At 42.5% G+C, this 24,207-nt stretch overlaps 2 protein-coding genes across 4 annotated transcripts in view; one reads left to right on the forward strand and one right to left on the reverse strand.

Annotated features, from left to right (window-relative positions):
• Positions 1–3,658, forward strand: part of ZC3H6 (zinc finger CCCH-type containing 6) — a 30,077-nt gene extending 26,419 nt beyond the window's left edge. Inside the window, exon 12 of the mRNA XM_079968498.1 lies at positions 1,316–3,658. Within this exon, the coding sequence (XP_079824624.1) occupies positions 1,316–2,793 (1,478 nt within the window). The 3' untranslated portion in view covers positions 2,794–3,658. The remainder of the gene's footprint in view (positions 1–1,315) is intronic.
• A 117-nt stretch (positions 3,659–3,775) lies between these two features.
• On the reverse strand, positions 3,776–23,097 carry LOC307211663 (uncharacterized protein). 3 transcript variants are annotated; one of them, XM_079968465.1, is made up of 8 exons: positions 22,890–23,097; positions 20,507–20,722; positions 13,487–13,670; positions 8,037–11,342; positions 6,630–6,821; positions 5,731–5,903; positions 4,958–5,075; positions 3,776–4,385 (listed from the first exon to the last, which is right to left on the reverse strand). In XM_079968465.1, exons 2-8 carry the CDS (start codon positions 20,710–20,712, stop codon positions 4,191–4,193), a joined length of 4,374 nt encoding a protein of 1,457 aa, XP_079824591.1. In that variant the 5' UTR covers positions 20,713–20,722; positions 22,890–23,097; the 3' UTR covers positions 3,776–4,190. The 3 variants fall into 3 exon arrangements, with proteins under 3 accessions (XP_079824591.1, XP_079824590.1, XP_079824592.1); XM_079968464.1 differs by lacking the exon at positions 22,890–23,097 and adding an exon at positions 22,450–22,882; XM_079968466.1 differs by lacking the exon at positions 22,890–23,097 and having other exon boundaries at positions 5,731–5,870; positions 20,507–21,002.
• Between the last annotated feature and the right edge of the window lie 1,110 nt (positions 23,098–24,207).

A 24,207-nucleotide genomic window follows, 5' to 3' on the forward strand; every position in this document is an offset into this window, starting at 1 on the left:
AAATTCTTGTTCCAGTTTCAGCAGCCAAGAAGAATTTTGATTATGTAAATAGTTGGTATAAAAGGAAAAGGTACATATTGACAGAAATGGCAGAAGTTCATGAGAACAAAGAAATGAAGGTGCATTCAATCCTTAGCAGAGCTTATGTTTTGCTCTGTAAAATGGAACTGAGAGTGATACGGAGAGGTGAATTATAAGTTCAGTCGTACAGACATTTCTTCCTGAACCTGCTATAGAAGGAGGCAGTAGTTTCCCTCTCCCAGTAACATGTCTGAGCTAGATTATTCTGTCCCAGTATCCAGACTTCATTCTCATCCAAGCAGTGTAGCACTGAGCTAAACTTAGATCTGAAAGGCGAGTGACTAGAGTTAGATTACTGCAATGTGTTATATGTAGGGTTGCCTCTGAAGATGATTCAGAAACTTCAGCTAGTGCAGAATTTGGTGGCCAGATTCCTCATTGGGGCAAGAGGGTTTGAGCATATTCAAAGTGCTGGCTTTGATAAAGCATTAAATGAGAAGCATAGCTCAAATCAGTGGATCATGAGACTGTTAATCTCAGGTTCAAGCCTCATGTTGGGCAAAAGATTTCTGCATTTCAGGGGTTGGTTGACCCTCGTGCTACTTTCCAACTTCATAATTCTATGATTCTATGGACTGACTCTGGACCACAATACCTTAAGGACAGCCTCTCTCCATATGAACTGAACCAGACCCTTCAATCATCATCTGAGGTCCTTCTTTGTGTGCCTCCTCCATGAGAGGTCCAGAGAGTGGCAGCATGAGAATGGGCCTTTTCTGCATTCACTTTTCTGCAGTTTATGGAATGCTTTCCCCAGAGAGGCTTGCCTGGTGCCTTCATTTCATATCTTTAGGTACCAGGCAAAAATGTTTCTCTTTAAACAGGCTTTTGGCTAATTAACATTCTTTATCCCTTTAAAGGCGTTTGTGGGAAGAGTGTTATTGCTTTGTTTTTGTTCTTGTTTTTATTACGTATTTTGTGTTCTCATTTTGCATTTTTATGTTGTGAACCTATGATATTCAGATGAAGGGCAATATACATATTTAATAAATAAAATAAATATCGCTGACATAAGCTAAGAGATGGCAACAGACTATGGTTAAATAATTTTCCCCACTCACTTACTATCATATTTGTCATCCTAATAGGAAATTAGAATTCCTTTCTTTTACATAATCTGGTTTTATTAAAAAGAATTCCCAACACTATTTGGGAAATTCTGTTTTGTTTACCTTAGGATAGAAAATATATACTATGGCTACTGAAATTTGTATGGTGTCTTGTCTTTTTCTAGATGATAATGTAAACTGGTACTCCAGTAGCGAAGAGGAAGAAGGAAGCAGTGTTAAATCAATATTAAAGACCTTAAAGAAACAAAGTGAGACATTAAGGAAACAGCAGCAGCAGGCAGCAGACCAGCAGCTTCGTGTTATGCCTACTGACCCAAGACTTGCTAAAGATCGAGGTCAAGGAAGCCAAGCTGTTGATCCCAGGCTAAGATCAGCTTCAAGATCAAATGCTAGAAAACCATCAGAGTCAGGAACCTTGGACCCAAGACTTGCACGAGATCCTAGAATTTTAAAGAGCAGCGAAAGCAGTCATGCTAGTTCATCTGCTAGTGGAGCAAACCCTGGTGTCAAGACTGTGCAAAAAGGATTAGAGGAGGAAGAAGAGGATGGAGAACGGGAGCTGAGAGAGAGAGCTTTCTTAATACCATTGGAACCTCTGCCTGGAGTAACACTACGGGATCCAAGATCTCAGCTTAGGCAATTCAGCCATATTAAAATGGACATTGTTCTGAGCAAACCCAACTTTGCTAAGCATATTGTATGGGCTCCTGAAGACTTACTCCCAGTACCTTTGCCGAAACCAGACCCAGTATCTTCAATCAACTTACCCCTTCCTCCACTTATAGCTGACCAACGATTTAATCAATTACGGAATATCAAAAGTGATCCCATCCCAAGTACAATACCATCTGACCCAAGATTAGCAGCAAAAGCAAAAAATAGTACACATTTAGCAAACAGAAGTGTCTCTTTGGACCACTCTTCAGATTCTCATCCTGGTAGCACAAGCAAATTGGGAGACCCTCGCTTGCAGAAAACAATTGATCCCAGGCTCCACAGACCATCCAGTACAGACTCTCACCATGCAGTAGTGAAGGACTTTTTGCCTCCAAAGACTGACCCCAGGTTAGCCAAATCCAGCACTGGTACATCACAGTCCTCAGAAGCTGCAGCCTTTCATTCTGATTCGGATGCGTTACCCCCATATGCACCTAAGCTATCATCTGCCACTGCTAAACTGGGCACCCCTAGCTCGTTATTAAGTGGCATTAGCTTGTATGATCCAAGAAATCACACTCCATCAGACCCCTCTCCAGTTAATTCAGGGGAGAATGGAGAGAACCTGAAAAAGGGTATTTTGAAAAATGCTGGCCAAAATGAAGCTACGCTCTCAGAAGAACAGTTGCCTCAAAAAACATCCCTGCACATAGAAAAATGCCTGGAAACATCTGGAGAAGCCATTCCAGATAAAGTGGGCAGTAAATCTCAGGCTAAACACTCCAGTGCTGCTCCAGCAGTACACAACCTTCCCATCCAGGCTTTGTCTGGGTTAATCAGACCACAGTACAGTGATCAGAGGCCTGTAAGGCAGCCTGGGCAAATCAGTCAAACGTCAGAGAGTGATCCAAATGGGGAATCCGATGACAAATCACTGAAAGATGTTTTCAAGACTTTTGACCCAACAGCTTCACCTTTTTGTTAGCTGTGTGTTTATGAAGACTTTTTACCATTGTGAATAATGCAGGTTTCTGCAGTTTTGTAACTGATTTACCTCTATGCTTTATTTATTTTTAAATTATAACCAGAAATACATTTGGGCTGCTATTTTCAGAACCACATGCCGTAACACAGTATGCTATAGTGTTTGCCAAGTTGGTATTTTCTATATAATTTTCACATTTCAGGGAGACTAATCATTGATCTGTTTTTTAAAAATAAAAATAGGTATATCATGTTAGATCTGAAATAAGCACTTTCATTGTAAATAATCATTAAGGATTCAATTTGAAGACTTGTATATGTGTAATGTGTCTTTTCAAAATCAACATTTAGAGAATGTTTGCCACTTTTGTAAGATTGTATAGGTTCAAGCAATATAATGTACATTACTGTGAGAGACACTATTTAAAATGACAATTATCTGATCTATCAAGTCCAACTTGCTAAGTAAAATTCAAAAAGAATTGATCTTTTCTGAGCGATGACACAGCATCATTTTTTATTCATGAATTGATACTCATAGCCTAAAAGATACTGTATTACATATTGAGGAACTGAAGCATTTTTAAAGTATTTTATTCTATGCTGTATATAGAAGAACTTGCAAAGGACACAGCTAAAACATTTCTAAGTAGAAAATTCATAAGTTGTATGTGTAAAAATGTATTTACTTTTTTCATGTATACATTATTCTCATTTAGTGCTGGCACATTGTGGTGTTCATGTATTCAATGTATTTTTGTATTCAACTGCTTAATTTGTATTGCTTTTTTGTATTGATATGTAATGACAGTAACATATACTCATGTGTCTGACATTTTTAACAAATTAAAAAAGAGTGAAAATCTCTTGACTTTTCATGGACTGCTAAAAGGCTGGGAAATCTGCATTGTAGATTTTATCTACTTTCTTCCCCTTCCCTCCTAAGGTGTATATACTTGTTGGACTGCCTGGTCATTTCCTCCTACCCACAATAACCCTGTGTGGTACGTTAGCCTGAGATACAGTGAGAGTCATGGCCAAGCAGGGGTTTGAACCCATGTCTCCCAACTTTGGTATTCTTTCTACTACCTGACATTGGGGGGGGGGGGGTAAATGGTAGTGAAGTTGAAGCCATCTGAAACAAAGATAGGCATATTGAAAGACAAGGGCAGAGTTGCAACTTTGAGGATAGGCAACAGCTAAGCATGTAAATAATTGTGACCATAGTGGCAAGTACATTTGTGTATTGAACTTGGGTACTACGTCCACAGCAACTATAATGGGCAGACTAAATTATTCTGTGTGTGATGTCTCTTTCCACAAGTTGGAGCACAACCAATGTCAGTAACCTGCTTCTGGCCAGAAACAGCAAAGCATTTAGATTTAGAGCAGTTCTGACTAAGGAGCTGATAGTTCTTGGGTCATGGATGTGAATGTGGGTTCGGTCCACGATCCCTTTTTGCGAAGTCCCAGTTCATCTCTGTCTGAATTTAAAGCTTCCTTGGCCCTGTGCCACCACAGACTTTTCCTCCACCTGCTGCAAAATGCAACTACATTGACTTCTTCTGAATTGGGGGCTGGTTGACGCAAACCCTGCAGAAAAGCGAAGCAAGGAAAGAGTAATGCTGTTTGAAAGTGAAACTAATACATTCAGGAAATGGGGGCTTTAGAATTAAGCAGATGCAAGCAAAACAATTCACAATCTCAGGGTGGTTGACAAAAGAGATGAGTGAGAAAATGCTCACTTTCCTAGTATGTCAAATCCCAAGATCAATACTTAGTTCAATGTGATGTGAAAGGCCAAAGCAAACCTTGAGTTCGCACACTTCACTCCTCTCTCATCTGGCACAGCTGTGAGGGGTCCAGAAGCTTCCACTTTTGCTTAGCCACAAGCTTGTTGCATTGCCACAACTGACAAAATGTGGTTAATTTGAATTGGTGACTAAAGCCAACTTGAAACCATGGGTTCATCTAAACCAGTTTAAAATGACTGGCCCAAGGGTGAATGTAGTCCATGTGAACCAAAAGGGTCTAGACTCTAGCCACTCCTGCCTTGAAGCAACAAGGTAAAATGAGGGAAGAGTTTCATTCCCCTCTCCCACATAGTCTTTTTAATGTAAGGACCCCCAAACCCCTGCTTTGTATGTAAATAAAAGGTTACTCACTTTGACGCAAGCCACTTCTGCAGCCTTTAACATCTGAAGAGCCACCTGGATTAGATTCTGTGCATTTCTCACAAGGTGCTCGGCAGATGACCTGCTTTTACCTGTTGATGCATTTACCCTTGGAAGTACAGAGAGAAAGCATTATGCAGTGCACCTAAGGTGTGACATGGGACTTCTGTGGCTGGAGGAAGAGGTGTTGAGCCCTACTCATGCATTGCTTTCCTGATCTAAACCCTCTAGGGATGTTTTTGGGGTGTTCTATTGATTACTCTTTTATTTATGTAATACTGTATTGTTGTAATTCTACCCTGATAAGGCTAGTTCATATCATCCATTGCCAACCATCCCAGTAAACATAAGGATCAAGGGTGATAAAAAAACCCAAACTTTTAAATTGACTAAAGAAAGATTATTCACCTTTCCTGGGTACCAGTGCTGAAAAGCCAGCACTGAAGTGCTCAACCAATCCTGTTCACAAGAACAAACTCATAGTAAGTGTGTTCACTGCTGCAACTCCCTCCCTCATCCACTAGAAGGGGGCTTGGAACCTTTTGCCCTCCAGTCCAGACCATCATCTTCCCAGCTCCCCGCGGGGCAGGCAACTAAGGAGATCTGGAGGCTATGAACATCTGGAGGGCCACAGGTTCCTCAGCCCTACACAGAGACATATGCAATAAATCTCTCCCCTAGCAATAAATTGTGCCAAGGATAAAATGCAAAGCATGTTATCCTATGGGAAGAATCAGAGAGCATGTTCTGAAAGAGCCAGTTACCTGGAAACGATGCTAAGCTGGTAGCTAATGGTCTTGGTTTGCTCCATGGCATACAGCAGTTCGGTCACACATCTTTCGTCTAGGCAGTTCTTTGCAATGATGCCGGCAAACTTTACCAGGGCTTCCCCTCCAGAAATTATCTGTGCGGCGCAGGAAATGAGTTGTTCCTTGGTCTAAATGGGAAGCAGTTCCAAAAGAAAACCCCACAACACAAAATCAGTTCAGATACCCACTAATACATTCACACTCTTTATCCAAATAACTCAGAACAGGCAGACAGTGTCTATAACCTGCAGCTGAGGAATAATAGCATTTTTAAAAGCTCCCTGCATCTGGAAACGGGAGTGGGGAACCCTTGGTCCTCTGGATGTTGCTGAACTACAACTCCCATTGGCTCTAGCAAGCATGGTCAATGTCTAGGGCTGGTGGGATGTGTAGTTCAACAACATCTGGATGCTCCAAACCTCCCCACACCACATCTGGAAAGGCAGCAGGTTAAGGAGAAAGGCTAGGTTGGAGTATTCTTCCTAATAGAACAGTTTTCTATGTGGAGGGGAGTGTGGACTATTTAAACATTTCAGCTGAGGTTAAGGACAGTGTTGTCCAGAATGACAAGGCAGAGTGACCTTTCAGAGGTATAGGCATCTGAAAGGCATAATCAGCCAGAAGACAGCAAAGGAAAGCAAAACAAAAGGCACAGATGAGCACCCTGAAAGCCAGCTTGGCATATTTATTGAATAGGTGAAGTTTCTCCAGGAGTTTGCACAGCAGAATAACAAAGGCAGCACTGTAGAGAAATTAGAAAGGGCAGAGTCTGTTGAGAAGGAACAATATGGTGGCCTTCTGAGCTTTTGCCCTGGTCTTCTTTCCCGAAAGAAAAAACATTAATGGGGAAGTACCGCGATTGGCCCCTTCCTTTTTAGAAACTTGGCCATGTAGGACATCTGAGTTGTCATCTGCTGCGTGACTTGTGCAATTGGACAGCCGTCGTGCCCCGACTTCTCAGAGTCTCCCGGCGAGGTAGCAGGGCTGGCTCTCAAGCTGCGTTCAGAGTGACTGGGCTCCAAACCACTTTGCGAATCTTCCTGGGGCTGATGGAGAAAGCAAAAGAGGAAATTCCAGCCTAGAGAATATACGGCGTGTCCTCTTGATAAAATGCAAAGAATGAAATCCAGGTACTCAATAAATAAAACGCATTTCTATATAATATACAGGACAATCTTATAGCTAGATAGTCAAGCATATAGAGTGGTACCTCAGGTTACAGACGCTTCAGGTTACAGACGCTTCAGGTTACAGACTGCTAACCCAGAAATAGTACCTCGGGTTAAGAACTTTGCTTCAGGATGAGAACAGAAATTGCGCAGCGACAGCAGCAGGAGGCCCCATTAGCTGAAGTGGTGTCTCAGGTTAAGAACAGTTTCTGGTTAAGAACAGACCTCCGGAACGAATTAAGTTCTTAACCCGAGGTACCACTGTATAAACATTGGTATTACCAAAGGGAGTATGTAGCCACACGTCAATGAGATACAAGGTATGAATATAATTCACTGCACAAAAAAAACTGTATTCTGAGGGTAACGATTCTGTGTTTTGACTTTTACAGTCTTCTTCAGTGACATACAAGTAAAGAGGGGCCTCTGCTTGGATATGGGCCCAGAAGGCATAGTCATATTTGTGATTTGCTGCAATGAGGTTCTTTTGTGGGTTGGGGGGAAAAAATGACCTGTTGCTCTTCAGACCCCAGCAGCAAGTTTATTCTTCTGCTATTGCAAGAAATAGCAGTGTGGGGGTATTTTTTACCAAGCAAATGCTTGGCCAGTTCTGCATGTTTGTCTCCCTAAGCCAGCTCCCTCCCAACCTGGTGCTCCAGATGTTTTGTATGTTAATCCATCAGCCTCAGCCAGCATGGCCAGCCAGGCAGCAATCTGGAGTTGGGGAAGGGTACATTATCCCAAGGTGGGGAACATGTGGCCTGTGGATGTAGTTGGATTCACAAAACACACTTGTCACAGAAGAGAAGCACGATAGGCTGAAGGGCTAGTAAATTGCTGAGGGAAAGGTGGAGATAGCTTCTGAGCCCCCAAATACAAAACCCACATTTGTTTGCTCCAAAACCCACTTCCCATAAGGGAAACTGGTGAGGCTAAAAGAATGGATTTTTCAGAAAAGATCTTGCAGTAAGTTGGAGCAGCTCTACTCCTCTCACCGTATCCTGATGTAACTGGTGAGAAAACAGTGGTATCGCTGGCAAAGCACATCCTCAATAACTGCTAAAGAGCTATTGGAGATATGAACCATCTTACCGTTTTGGTAACGTCCCTAGCAAGCAACAGGCCTTGCCCAGTCTTAGTGGCTTTGTGCTTTGGTGTCCCAGGACTCTGGTCCTTTGCACTACCCAGTTCTTTCTGTAAAGGGGGTTGCAGCTGACAGACAGATTGGCTGGAAGGCATGTGCCCCTCCTTGTTTTGCAAGCACCTCCTCACGTGCTCCACAGCTGCTTCACTTGCACCCTTTGCGGACTGAAGCTGTTTCACAAGATAAGCCGCTGTAGCAGACCACTCGTATAAAACACTGTCTCCGAGAAGATGCTCCTTGTCTAGCTGGCTTTGGAGTTCCCCAGCTCTCCTGATCACTTCATCGGTGAGGAGCAGAAGGTGGTCCGCTGTGGAGAGCAAGTTCCCTCTCAGTTCCTCAGAAGAAAGGCTCTCCAGAGCATCACCGATGGTCTTTTTGACCATCTGGATATTTGCCCGGAGCTCATCCGCATTTTTCTCAAAGGCCTCCTTGTCTATTTCGACCCTGTCGCCTTCACTGCCACGTGGCAAAGGCTGGGTTCGGCTGATGATGTTTCGGATGCAACTCAAGTATTCTCCATTGATCACACTCATCTGAAGCAGAAGGACTTTGGCTGTTATGGCAAGTTCCCTTTGGAGAAGCTCAAAACGAACCGACAAATTGGGGGCAGGCAGCGGGGAGGCAGTCAGAACATCAGCAACTCCAAGCAGGGAGTATGTCAGTATTTTCATCTGCTCCTTTAGTGCTGTAACCTCGTGCTTAGTGCTGTGTTCAGCACATGATAGAAGCGACAGCCTGCTTGCTTCCTGTATCCGAAGGGAACTTTCTGATACTGCTGCCAGGTTCCTCTGCAAGCAGGGCAGGTGCTTTGTTTTGTCTCGCAACTCAGTTAAGGACAATACGTCTCTTCCTATAAACTGGTCTACAGAGTTTAGGAATGCTTGGATGGTGACAGACCACAAGAGGCAATGGGCATCCATTGTCTCCAGCTCAGCTTTGTTGCTGGAGCGGGGCTGATTAACAGCCAGCGCCTTTTCAAGCAAGAGTTTTGTCCTGGCTTGCACACAAATTAATTTAGCTTGAACTCGCAGAAAAGTTTCGTGAAGTCTGGGAAGCTCAGGGAGCCCCTCGTCGTGTTCTATACGAGTGGCTTTGCCAGCCAGCTGAACAACAGCTTGTAAAATCTCCATGATCTCGCCTAACACTTTAGCATTGTCAGAAAATTCGGGAGAGGATCGGACGCAAATTAACTGCCTAGCCAGGCTGTACCAAGAACTTGCAACAACGGTCAGACCTTGCTTAATTGCATCAATTCTCTCCGAGAGCAAAACTGCTGTTTGCTGAAGTGTCTCTGTGCAAGGAATAGAGTTTGAGTCTACCTCTCTGGCTAAGCTAACAAGACAAGGGATTAATGTCACTATTTCTCTGTATTGCAACAGTTCCTCTGACACAGGCAGCTTAGAAACCTGCAAGGCCTCTTTAGCAGCATCAACCCAACAACTGGAAAGCTCCAATAAGTCAGAGCAAGCGCTGTTCAGACTTGTGACATTGTGTGTCTTTGTAGCTGCTAGGATCTCGCTGATCAGAGTGTGCATATCCATCTTTCCACTTGCACCTTCAGAAAATAAATCACTGCCACTAGGATTTGGGGGGGAAGAACTGTAGACAGGGATAGAGCTGCCTGAGAGCTCTTCCAGTAATTCTGAATTGTTTGAACTACTTTGCTTCGTGGTGCTTTGTGTGTCAAGCTCTATAAGGTCCTGGGGAGTGAAACAATCTGGAACATCTTTGAAAATAACGCCACTTCGAACACCCACCCGAAGTGGGCTGAGAATATCTGGCTGATTGCACTCATCCAGTCCCAGTCTGACACTGCAAGCAGCCTCCATCAAATCTTTTGCCCTCTTTGAATATTCATCTTTGGCTTGCAGACTAGCCATTCTTGCCAGACACTGATCTGCAGCAACCTTCACCTGCGGTATGGCATTTTCCAGTTGCTTAATTAGAACCAGCAGTCCATTCCGGAAAATGGGATCTCTGGCTCTGTCCAGATGTCTGCTGATAAACTCAACAACTTGCACAGCTCTTTTGGAAAGACTGGATGCGTGCTGAGAAAACTCTCCAGATTGCTGCTCCTCTAAGGCCTTTTCACTCCTTGTTTTGTGCTCCACCATGTCCTGCAGACATAATTCGAGAAATTCACGCAGATCAATTACTTTGTCCAAACACATCAGCAGGCTTTCGGTTGTGCTCAACCACGTCTGACACAGGAAGTGCAATTTTTCGGGTGCACCCTTACGACCTGAAGGGTGGCTCATTTCACTGAGGAGGGCAGGCACAGTGGCAAGAAGTCTACTCAGATGGTCTACACAGCCTTCGATGCTTTGAATGGTTTTCCTTTCGGTGCAGGTGACTAGAACAAAATTTGTCGCTTTGAGCATCTGGTTGGAATGGTTGAAGAATTCAGTAGTGAGAGGCTTCAGTTTTCTTAAGAATCCTCCATTTTCAGCAGGAGAACATGGTTGCATGGCAGCTTCCACCAACCTCTTCATGGGTCCTTTGGTCTCCACAAAATTGTCCAGAACTTGATAGAGAACAGCAGTACGTACTGCTTGATCAAGATTTTCCATCTCTGCTCTCATGGCAGAACATTTCTCTTCTATACTACCCCCTCTCTGGTTTTCCACTGGGAAACCCTCCAATGTGCGCTCATTTGTGGCAATCATCTTTCTGAACTTCAGGAGGCGATGGCAGTGCTGGACCAGATTGAGCTTCACAGGTCCTCTTGATGAGTCAGCTAACAGCATGCAGTAGAATACTAATGATTCTACAATGAAGCTTATCTCACCCTCGTTAGACTGAGGTCTGGACAGTAGGCTCAAAACATTGTGCAAGTGGTGAGGAAAGAGCCCGGTTCTTTCATGTAGTTTTTTTGTTCCCACCTTGTTCCTCAGCTGGGAGATCAATTCCTTCACCGTGCTTCTTGCCAAGCCAAAAATATAGCTTTTCGAGACTTCCACTTGCTCATCACCAGGATGCTTTAAGCTGCTGAGTTTTGCTGTGTACAGCATCGGAATGCAGTTTTTAAGGAGCTGTAGGGTTTGAGCCAAGTGCTTCCGACAAGATTCTTTCAGATCCCAAAGAAGTCTTTCTGTCAATTTGGTCAGCAGCAACAAAGCCTCCGAAAAGCTGCGGAAAGTGACCAGCATTGCGGATACGTCTTCAGCAGGTTCCAGTACAAGGAGACAGTTGAAAAGCCAGTGGCCAGCTTGAATTATCTTCCTAACCAGGGCATCATCTTCTGCTTGGAGGACCTAGTAAATTAATTAAGAACGTATGTATTATTATTTTTTAATTGCATTGGAATAATCATCTTGGGTGAGCGAGATTAAACACCATCTGCATTTTGAGAATGTTGATGTATAAATATTAGCTATAATGTTAAAAGCACAGGTATATTAGCAGCTCTCCTGTGCTGTCATCTCATTTTATGAAGGTCAGGATTAAAATAAAAAGAAAAATAAATTTTAAAAGGTCAGCATAGTTGCAATAATCTATTTGGCAACTCTTATAGTGTCATGCTTTTGAATTATGGTGCTGGAGGAGACTCTTGAGAGTCCCATGGACTGCAAGAAGATCAAACCGATCCATTCTGAAGGAAATCAGCCCTGAGTGCTCACTGGAAGGACAGATCCTGAAGCTGAGGCTCCAAGACTTTGGCTACCTCATGAGAAGAGAAGACTCCCAGGAAAAGACCCTGATTCTGGGAAAGATGGAGGGCACAAGGAGAAGGGGACAGCAGAGGATGAAATGGTTGGACAGTGTTCTCAAAGCTACCAGCATGAGTTTGACCAAACTGCGGGAGGCAGTGGAAGACAGGAGTGCCTGGTGTGCTCTGGTCCAGGGGGTCACGAAGAGTCGGACACGACTAAATGACTAAACAACAACAAGAGTGTCATTATCCTAAATGCAGGGATGGGGAACCTCAAGCCCAGAAGCTGGATGCAACCTTCCAAGCTCCTCTTTCTATGCAGGCCACATGCCTCATTGGTCCTGCTTAGTACCTTGAGTGCTTTGGCCCAGATAGAATGTGTCCTTAAACTCAGATAATGCCTCTTGCTTGCCTGGATGAAGAAAAGAGAGGGGTGTGTGAGTGGGTGCAGAAACTAGCTGCTGTACAAAGGGAAAAATTACATCCATTGCTCCACCCATTTTTGCATCTGGCCCCGCCCACCAGCAGCATGCATGGTGCCCAGAAGGTTGCTCAGAAGGGAATGTGAAAAAGATTCCCCTAAACTCTCCTAATGTTCCAGAGATGAGATTTCATTTTCATATATTACCTATATAATATTATTGCAAGAAAAAAGTCGTCATGCTGTAGTTTGCATGGCCACCACTAGGTGGCCAGGTGAACCTCAGTGTGACAACAATAGGTGAAGTGAGCAAGCAGGTAGGGAGGCCTTGCCATGTTCCCCCTGTCATGTTGCTGCCGCCACCACTCGCCTGCCCGTCATGAGCAACATGAATGATGACTGTAGCATACCCTCCAACATTTATCTGATGAAAACAGGGACGTCCTACTCCATAAAAATAATAACAATAATTTTATTGTATATACTGTATTTTTTGCTCTATAAGACTCACTTTTTCCCTCCTAAAAAGTAAGGGGAAATGTGTGTGCGTCTTATGGAGCGAATGCAGGCTGCACAGCTATCTCAGAAGCCAGAACAGCAAGAGGGATTGCTGCTTCCACTGCGCAGTGATCTCTCTTGCTGTTCTGGCTTCTGAGATTCAGAATATTTTTTTTCTTGTTTTCCTCCTCCAAAAACTAAGTGCGCCTTGTGGTCTGGCGCGTCTTATAGAGTGAAAAATATGGTATACCCTGCCAATCTGATGGGGTTGCCCCAGCCACTCTAGGCAGTTTCCAATGTATATAAAAACATAACCAACCATTTAAAAGCTTCGCTATACAGGGCTACCTTCAGATGTCTTCTAAAGGTTGTATAGTTACTTATCTCCTTGGCTAGGGGGTCGGATAACTCCATACCCTCCAACATTTCTCTGATGAATATAGGGACGTCCTAAGGAAAAGTGAGACATTCTGGGATCAAATCAGATTCTGGAAAACAGGGACACTTGGAGGGTCTGCTGCACTCTGTAGTAATATAAATACAAATTCACAGTGCATGATGAGCAGCATGGTCCACCAGTTACGGTGCCCTGCACCAAGCAGGGACCAGCCTCTCTTGGGATACTGCAAGGCTTGCCCCCAACTCCCCACTGACTCAGGAAGAAGGCCTAGGGAGGCGTATGACTCCATATAGAAGAAGCCTGAGGTTGCAGCCAGCAGTTTGTCGCAATTAACTGGCGAAGAAAGCATCACTGGAAGTATGCTTAAACACAAACGGGTGAGTGAGCCCGTTTGTGTTTAAACACACTGGAAATACGTTTGTCGTACTTTTATGGTTTCCACAAGGATCCTTTTTGCAGATGCAGCCAGCTCCTCTAGGCAGTTCTCAGCATCAGGTTGAATGAGAAGCTTCTGAGAAACCAGGAAGATGTTTTCCCCAGAGATCAGGAGAGATTCCGCTGCCGGTGCCATTTCCCGCTTTAGCACCTCATCATCGGATTCTTCAGCCAGCCTAGAATCAGGCAAAAGATAATAATAGTAATAATAATAACAATACAGTGGTACCTCTAGATGCGAACGGGTTCTGTTCCGGAGCCCTGTTCACATCTAGAAGCAAACGTAACTAGCAACAGCATGTCTGCGCATGCACGCATCACTTTTTGCCCCTTCTGCGCATGCGCGTTACGTCATTTTGAGCGTGTGCGCATGCGCAAGTGGCGAAACCTGGAAGTAACACGCTCCATTACTTCCGGGTTGCCGCGGAGCGCAACTCAAATGCGCTCATCCCGAAGCACATTCAATCCGAGGTATGACTGTAATAATAATAATATTAATAATAATAATAAATATTATTATTATTTCTACCCCGCCCTCCCCAGCCAAAACCGGGCTCAGACATCAAAACCGGGCTAACATCAAATACATAAAACCAGGCAAGCAATTAAAATACATCCTAAAATCAAATCAGAATCAAAGTGAAATCCAATCAGATGGCAACCTGCAGATTAGGGTTGGGGACCTTAAATGCTCACCAGCCTAACTGTTTGTACTGATCTTATATGAGCCTGTGAGAAAAGGGGGGGCACTTTCATACAAGTTCTTATAAGGAGAGAGGGGGAGTCAGACTGAACCCTGACTAAAGGCCTGGTGGAACAGCTCCATCTTGCAGGCCCTGCAGAAAGATATCAGATCCCACAGGGCCCTGGTCTCTTGTGGCAGAGCATTCCACCAGGTTGGGGCCACGGCCGAAAAGGCCTTGGCTCTGGTGGAGGCCAGTCTAACCTCCTTGAGGCCCGGGACCTCCAAGATGTTATTTGTTATGTACTGAAGTTCTCACCCTGGGCCAGCAGGGGGATACTGTAGATAGTTTTCACTCAGGTCCACATATGCAAATAAGGGATTGAAAGTGACGCTCAGTGATTGGATAGTTACAGACAGTTGTTACAGTTGCTTTGTATTGGAGCTCTATATAAGCAGGCTGGCTGAACCCTTCAGTTCAGTTCTGTTCCGGCCTGCGAATTAACAAGAGCTGTTTGAAGAATCGCTGTGTCGTCTGATATGTTCACCCACAAGTTAACATTATTATTTGCGGACTGTAAGGTCCTCCATGGGGCATACCAGGAGAGTACGAGGGTCCTAGGGTGTATTGGACTCAGCTCAATAACTCTTTTTCTAGAAAAATAGCACTGGAGGGCCCCTTCCTGAGCCAGCATTGCTTCCTCTGATGGCTTAGCAACAGTGATGGATTAGGTGTCCTTAGCAATGCCTAATGAGTGCTGAATCATGAGAGCTACCTCCACAATTTGCATGCTAACTTTCTTCAGAAATGGCCAACTGACTTTTTTTTTTAAATGAACTTTAAAAGACTGGAGCCACTGCTGGTCTTGGGTCTCTCAAAATCCTATTCTTTCTACCCATCTGTTGATGGCCCTGCAGGACAACTTGGCAAGCCTAGTCCCTGACTTAATATATGAGGGAATTTGGATGGCTAGCTGGTTGGTTTGAGCCCAAATTTCAAATTGAACTATTTTACATTTAAAAATGCTTTTGAATTAAAATTATGCTTTTGAATTATGGTGCTGGAGGAGACTCTTGAGAGTCCCATGGACTGCAAGAAGATCAAACTGATCCATTCTGAAGGAAATCAGCCCTGAGTGCTCACTGGAAGGACAGATCCTGAAGCTGAGACTCCAATACTTTGTTGTTGTTTTTTTATAATAATTTTTATTAATTTTCCACACAAATAATAAAGAACAATATAAAACAGTATAACTTCAAGCTCATCGGTTCATACCCTTTTTTCTTTGACTTCCCCATACCTCCCCATCCCTGCATCCTTATTTAATAATTCTTTAGCAACCCTTAGGTCCATTGTCTTAATTCCCTTTCATAAAAAATTTCTTAAGTTTTTTATTTACTGCTGCAATTCTTTACTTCTTACCCCCTGACATCTTAACATTCCTCAATTTTGCAATTATTTTTAAGATATATTTTGAATTTCTTCCAGTCCTCTTCCACTGTCTCTTTCCCTTGGTCCCGGATTCTGCCCGTCATCTCGGCCAGTCCCATAAAGTCAATCACCTTTGTTTGCCATTCTTCCAGAGTAGGTAATTCTTGCATCTTCCAATACTTTGCCAGTAGAATTCTTGCTGCTGTAGTGGCATACATAAAGAAAATCCTATCCTTCCTTGACACCACTTGGCCCACCATGCCCAAGAGGAAAGCCTCTGGTTTCTTAGGAAAAGTCCACTTAAGGACCTTCTTAATTTCATTATAGATCATTTCCCAGAAAGCTTTAACCTTTGGGCAGGTCCACCAGAGGTGGTAGAAAGTGCCTTCAGTCTCATTACATTTCCAACACTTATTACTAGGCAAATGATATATTTTTGCAAGCTTGACTGGGGTCATGTACCACCGGTAAATCATTTTCATAATATTTTCCTTTAAGGCATTACATGCAGTAAATTTAATACCGGTGGTCCATAACTGTTCCCAGTCAGCAAACATGATATCATGACCGATATCTTGTGCCCATTTGATCATAGCTGATTTCACCATTTCATCCTGTGTATTCCATTTTAGCAGCAAGTTATACATTTTTGATAAGTTCTTAGTATTGGGTTCCAGCAATTCTGTTTCTAATTTTGACTTCTCTTTCTGAAATCCTATTTTCCTGTCCTGTTTGAACGTCTCATTTATCTGATGGTAGTGCAACCAATCTCGAACCATAGGCTTTAGTTTCTCATAACTCTGAAGTTTCACCCTTTCGCCATCATATTCTAAAATCTCATGATATTTTGGCCATTTAGAATCCATATTAAGCTTTTTTACTTCCCTAGCTTCCATTGGTGACACCCACCTAGGGGTTTTACTTTCCAACAAATCTTTATATCTAATCCAAACGTTATACAATGCTTTCCTTACAATATGGTTTTTAAAACTTTTATACACCTTTACCTTGTCGTACCATAATTATGCATGCCAGCCAAAACTATTGTCATACCCTTCCAGATCCAAAATGTCAGCGTTCTCAAGAAGTAGCCAGTGTTTCAACCAGCAGAAAGCTGCTGATTCATAATAAAGTCTTAAGTCCGGCAGGGCAAACCCCCCTGTATCCTTTGCGTCAGTTAAAATCTTAAATTTAATTCTGGGCTTTTTGCCCTGCCAGACAAATTTTGATATGTCTTTCTGCCACTTCTTGAAACAGTCCATCTTGTCCACGATCTGCAACGTCTGGAATAAGAACAACATTCTAGGCAGTACATTCATCTTAATAGTAGCGATTCGACCTAACAAGGAGAGTTTCAACCTTGACCATATTTCCAGATCCTTTTTAACTTCTGACCAACATTTTTCATAATTATCCTTAAATAAGTTCACATTCTTGGATGTTAAGTTTACCCCCAGGTATTTTACCCTTTTTGTTATTTCCAAGCCTGTTTCATTCTGAAAACTCTCTCTTTCTTCCATTGTTAAATTTTTTTCCAACACTTTCGTTTTTTGTCTATTCAATTTAAAACCTGCTACTCGGCCAAATATTTCAATTAGTTCTAATACTCTTTTAGTACTAGTGTCTGGCTGTTGCAAGGTCAATACCAGATCGTCTGCAAATGCTCTTAATTTATAATGTCTAGCTCCGACCTGAACTCCTTTAACCAACTGGTCCTTTCTGATCATGTTTAACAAAACCTCCAGGACTGATATAAAAAGCAAAGGGGATATTGGGCAACCCTGTCGTGTACCTTTTTCTATAGGTATTTCTTCTGTTACCACGTTATTTACAATTAATTTGGCCTTTTGTTGAGAATATATTGCACCTATACCGTTTTCAAAACCTTGGCCTACCCCCATCCCTTGGAGATTCTTTTTCATAAAGGTCCAACAAATGTTGTCAAAGGCTTTCTCCGCGTCCACAAAAATCAAAACTGCTTTCCTGTTAATGTCAACGTCCAGCAGCTCCAAAATGTCTATAATGTTTCTCACATTGTCTGACATATGTCTACCTGGGAGAAAGCCTGTTTGGTCCTTATGAATCTCTTCTGCTAACACTCTTTTCAATCTTTTTGCCAAAATGTCTGCAAAAATTTTGTAATCCACATTGAGTAAAGATATAGGGCGGTAGTTTTTAACCTGGTTCTTCTCAGTCTCTGTTTTCGGTATAAGTGAGATGAAAGCCTCTTTCCACGATTCAGGTGCCTTTTTCCCCTTCAGAATTTCATTGAAAACTTCCTTCAATGGTTGTATCAGCCATTCTTTCAGCATTTTGTAGTATTTGGCCGTCAGGCCGTCTGGTCCTGGTGATTTTCCCAATTTCATGTTTTGAATGGCACCCTCTATTTCTTGTTCTGTTATTTCCTCATTTAAGATCCTTTTACTTTGTTCTGGAATTTTTGGTAGACCGTATTTTCTGATGAATTCTTCTATTTCTTGTTCGTTGATTGGCCCTTGTGCATACAATTTCTTAAAAAAACTTTGAAAACAATTGTTGATCTCATTGGGTTTGTGGATAATTTTTCCATCCATTTCTAGACTTGTTACAGTATTCATTTTCTGCCTTTTTTTCAGTTGCCATGACAGAAGTTTCCCACATTTATCCGCTGATTCAAAAGTTCTTTGTCTCATTTGCTTTATCTTCCATTCTATTTGTTGGTTCATAAGCTCCATGTACTGCATCTGATAAAACTTTATTTCTCTCAAAATCTCATGGGACTTTGGTTTAGACCTCAACTTCTTCTCTCCTTCTTTTATTTTTTCTAAAAAATTTTTCTTCTTCTCATTTTGTTGCTTCCTCTTTATAGAATTTTGTTGAATTAGGAAACCTCGCATCACGGCTTTGCTTGCGTCCCAGATTATTCTTTTTTCCACATCTGTTTTCCTGTTGATCTCAAAGTAATCTTTTAATGTTTTAAGGGCCTTCTTGTGGATCTCTTCATCCTTAAATAGGGTGTCATTCATTCTCCATCTAAAGGATCCAGTTGTTGTTAGTTTCATCTCCATCTTCACCGCGTTATGGTCGGAGCACGTTTTTGGACATATTTCTACTTTTTTTGTTCTTGGCGCCAGACTGCTAGAAATCCAAATTTGGTCTATTCTTGTCCATGTCATTTTTGCTTCAGAGAAGAAAGTTCCCTCTCTCTCTAGAGGATTCTTTGTTCTCCAAATATCAATCAAGTCCATTGTTTCAGTCATTTCGAAAAAGATCTTTGGTAGTCTCCCTTCTTTTGAAATCACTTGTCTCTGTGCTTTGTCCATGTTTGTTGAGACAACTCCATTCATGTCTCCCATCATTAGGATTTTATAATCTAAAAAGTCAACTAATGTCTCATGCAACTTCCTGAAGAATTCGGCCTTCCCTTCATTTGGGGCATAAACTCCCACAATTAGTATCTTTTCTCCTTGAATTTGTATTTCAATTGCCAGGTATCTTCCATGTTCATCTTTAAATATCAATTTTGGAACCAACTTTTCCTTTGCATAGATCACCACACCTCTTTTCTTTACTTTGTCTGATGAGATAAATTCTTGACCAAGTCTCTTATTTATCAGTAATTTCCTGTGTATCCTGGCAATATGGGTTTCTTGCAAACATATTATATCTAATTGTTCTTTCTTCAAAATGTGAAAAACCTGTCGTCTTTTCCGAGGAAGGTTCAAACCGTTACAGTTCCAACTAAGGAGTTGCAGAGACATTTTGTATTTAAGTATTTAAGTAGCTGTTCCTCCAACTGCTCCAAGCTTCTGCTCTTCCTCCGATGGTGGTGGTAAAAGTCCAAATGACAAATTTGCTATATCAGGCGGTTCCCTCTCCTCCACGGTTCCTTTCTGCAAATCCTCCAGGTATCTCTCCAGAAATTGTTCTTTGTCCTGAATTGTTTTTATTTTAATCTTCCTTCCTTTAAAGTTAAAGGACAATCCTTGTGGAAACTCCCATCTGAATGGTATGGTGTTTTTCTTCAGCAGATCTGCTAGGCTTTTATAATATGTTCTCACCTCTAAAATGTATTTGGGGATGTCCTTAAAAATCTGTATCTGACAATTTTGGATCACCAATGCCTTTTGATAATGCAGATTCAATATTTTATCTCTTTCTTCTTTTGATCTCAGTGTAATTAGACAATCCCTTGGTTTTTTATCCTGTTTTCTACCCAATCGAAAGGCTGATGTTATCTCAAATTCATCCTCTTCCTCCCATTCCTCCTGCCAAAAAGTTATAATGTTCTCTGTAAGAAATTTCACAAGGTTGTCCCCTTCCCCTTCAGGCACCAATCTAAGTTTTAAGTTCTTCTCTTTACGTTGAAGTTCCAGTAAGGAGAGGGCTGCATCATGCTCATTCACTTTTTTAATAATAGGCCCGAACTTTTCCCTTGTCTCTTCAGCCGTTATTTTTGCACTTTCTGCAATCTTTCGTGTTTCTGAATTTTCCTGAATTAATCTATTTATAGAATCTGTGTTAGATTTAACACTAGCTGTATTCACATCCAATCTTGTTGTCAACTCAGTTAGTTTTTTAGAGTTCTCTGTCGATAGCTTTGTCAATGCTTCCAGGGATTGATTTATTTTAAGTAGTGAGTAGTAGAGACTCCAATACTTTGGCCACCTCATGAGAAGAGAAGACTCCCTGGAAAAGACCCTGATGTTGGGAAAGATGGAGGGCACAAGGAGAAGGGGACGACAGAGGACGAGATGGTTGGACAGTGTTCTCGAAGCTACCAGCATGAGTTTGACCAAACTGCGGGAGGCAGTGGAAGACAGGAGTGCCTGGCGTGCTCTAGTCCATGGGGTCATGAAGAGTCGGACACGACTAAACAACTAAACAATGACAACAAACTTTAAAAAAATAATTATTACCTCCTTGCAGTAGAGGAAAGCTGTCCAGTAGCTTTGGCTAATTCCTCCGCTGCCTCCTGTAAACCAGCCAAACCTTCACGATTCACTTCTCCCCATTGTACTGCTATAATTAAGTGGTAAAGTTCAGCAACCATGGGTGAAATAATTCTCTCGGTGGATTTGGTGTAAACAACAGCAGTGATGTCATACAGAGAAAAAGGTTCCATTGCTTCGGCTCTGGAAATAGGAAAACCACTGTTACCTAAGTCAGTTCTACAATGTAAACAAAGGGGTGTTAATACAGTGGTACCTCGGGTTAAGAACTTAATTCGTTCCGGAGGTCCGTTCTTAACCTGAAACTGTTCTTAACCTGAAGTACCACTTTAGCTAATGGGGCCTCCCGCTGCCGCCGCCACACGATTTCTGTTCTCATCCTGAAGCAAAGTTCTTAACCTGAGGTACTATTTCTGGGTTAGCGGAGTCTGTAACCTGAAGCGTCTGTAACCCGAGGTACCACTGTATAGTTACTAAAGTGCTCGCCCCATTCCCCAAATAAATTTGAAATTCCAGAGGTGGGCATTTGTACTTCCTGTTTCCGTGTCATGAAAGAGCACTGAGGACTTACTACATAATAATAATAATAATAATACTAATAATAATAATAATAACAACCCATCCATCTGGCTGGGTTTCCCCAGCCATTCTGGGTGGCTTCCAACAAAACACTAACATACAATAACCTATTAAACATTAAAAGCTTCCCTAAACAGGGCTGCCTTCAGATGTCTTCTAAAAGTTTCTTAATTGTTCTCTTTGACATCTGATGGGAGGGTGTTCCACAGGGTGGGTGCCACTAGCGAGAAGGTCCTCTGCCTGGTTCCCTGAAACTTGGCTTCTCGCAGTGAGGGAACTGCCAGAAGGCCCTCGGCGCTGGACCTCAGTGTCCGTGCAGAACGATGGAGGTGGAGACGCTCCTTCAGGTATACTGGACCGAGGTCGGAAACGTACATCTTTGTTACCACAGCTCATTTACCAGTATTGAAACAGATCACATTGGTTAGCAGGCAGAAGAACTAGTAATTCTGCTTCAGATCCCGAAGGACCAACTGCACTGCAGGAATATCTCAGCTGTAGCTGAAACACTCAGCTGAAAACACTCCCAACTCTCTGTTCTGACATTATACATATTCCTGTCAGACTCTGATGGGTAACACAATGCTGATATGGTTTGTTACTCCTGTTTTAATAAACTTATATCAACATTACCTTTTAGCAGTACCTAACTGCCATATTTAGTGAGGATTCATGAATTTAAAATATATAATTGTAGAGATATTTTCCCCTATTAATTTGTGCCAATCAACACATTAGAAGATTAACAGATTTAGAGTGAATCAGCAATTCTGACTTGTTAACTGCATGTGTTAGTTGACTTACCAATGCGTAATATCTGTGTTGTCAACAGCTCTTTTTGTGAATGGTGACTGTTAATAACTTAACAATCACCAGCTGTGCTTTTCTACATTTCATTTCCTCCTTACCTGGCTGTTTACATTTCCTACCCATCCCTAATCATGTGTGTCTGGCTGTGTATGTGATTTGTGACACACACGCACACACCCCACTCAGGGTGGCATAGATCTGAAGAAAAGTGCCATGGTTCACACAAACGCCACAATAAATTTGTTAGTCTTTAAAATGCCACAATACTATCTGGGAATTTTTGCTGAGGCGTACTAACAGAGCTATCCCGCCAGAAGTTGTTAATCTGCCATATGCATGTTTAAATCGAAATATTAAAAGTTCTGATAGGCTCGGAAATAGTTATGCACATACAATGAAATCTATTTTCAGAGTGGAAGGTAAAAACATGTGCATTCCCTCTTTTTTATGAGAATCATTCAAACACACCCCACACACCGCTAGAACGGACACCCATACATGAAGGAAGAGTGATAACTTACGTATGTTGCTGCAAAGGGGGCGTCTATTGGTTTCCAAATGCACACTTCTCATTAATGGACTAGAAATGGCAGCTTCATAAATAATTTATCTTGGCTTGTTTACAAGTAATCGGAGCCATCGGCAGATGTGATGCCTGTCATGGCAACAGGCAGTCAGCTGATTGGGGACCTGACATCACTGTCAATGGGTCTGGCTGACAAATCATGCTGAACCTGTTAAGACCTAAAACAGGGCAAACCTCCCACAGCTACCAGACCTCACGCCTGATGTCTTAGATCTGACCCATAAGGAGTTGAGAGACAGGAAAAATTTGAATTCTTATATGACAATGGTAGAATGAAACAGAGAGGTGGAGCATGTCTACACCGAAGTACAGAGGTGAGGGAGAATTTTAATTTGGTTCACACTTAAAGGCAAATCTACTTAATTCTCATTTTACCTGAAGCATTGCACAAACTGAAACACAGACAGCTTTCAAAATTTGCACTTCTACAAAAATTTCACTGCAGTTCTGCAGCCAAGGAATGTGCACAAACATTCAAATGCTAGGGTAAAGTGTTTCAGGAAAAGGCATGTTGGTGAAAACTGCATACGAAAATGAAAACCAATTTGCAAAAATGTGTTTACACCAAAAAATTGCATGCAAGAATGTTGAAATGCTGGCTAGTTTTCATTGGGGCTTTTCTTTTTTTCTTCCCCCCCAAATTGCAAACTGATGTGGAAATGCGTTGAACCCACTTTTAGCTGGAGAAATGAGAATCAGAAACTGAAATTGTCAGACTTGTCCATCCCCTCCAATAGGGAACAGGTCCATCAAATTTCACTAGACCTGAAGTTCAGGCTTACAACAATCATTACTATTTTGTACAAGCAAGACATCTCTGAGGCCATTTCATGAGCGGTCTGATAAATGTTGGCACTGCCACACAGAATATACCTCGCTGAGCCACATGCTATGGTCACGGCAAAGGAATTGCCCCATCCATGGGAGGAAGGTATGAAATCTGTTGGCGTTAAGCTGCTCATACACTACATGCCTGTACAGTGGTACCTCGGGTTACAGACGCTTCCGGTTACAGACACTTCAAGTTACAGACTCCGCTAACCCAGAAATAGTACCTTGGGTTAAGAACTTTGCTTCAGGACGAGAACAGAAATTGTACGGCAGCAGCGCAGCAACAGCAGGCGGCCCCATTAGATAAAGTGGTACCTCAGGTTAAGAACAGTTTCAGGTTAAGAACGGGCCTCTGGAACAAATTAAGTTCTTAACCCAAGGTATTGTGGAGTCTGACTTATGGGACGACATTGTTGAACATGGCAAGGCCTTATGGTGAAAATTCTGATGCTTCAGCCTCAGAGACAGTGCCACTTTCCACTGCCCAGTGGACCCAACAACTCTCTGTGCCTTCAGACATGCTGCTTATCATAGACAGCACTTGGGCACCTGCAAGGAAACTCAAAAGAGCTGCTGCCAGTCCGTGTAGACAGCATTGACCTAGATGGACCAATATTCTGACTCAGTGTAAAGCCACTTCTTAAAACCCTATGACCTGTATGTAGATCCTATTGGTGGGTGCTGAACATCCCTCAATGCAGACTTTCCCCCCAGTGCAAACAAGATTCCCTCACTTCCACTCCACTTCTCCCCTTCCCTTCCATGCCTCTGACACTGCAACTATAACACAATCACAATGGCAAGTGGCCATTGTCAGCCTTATCCACCACAAATTCGTCTAATCTTCTCTCAGAGCCATCCA

Source organism: Podarcis cretensis (genome assembly GCF_951804945.1).
Source record: "Podarcis cretensis genome assembly, chromosome: 3".
Lineage (NCBI taxonomy): Eukaryota > Metazoa > Chordata > Lepidosauria > Squamata > Lacertidae > Podarcis > Podarcis cretensis.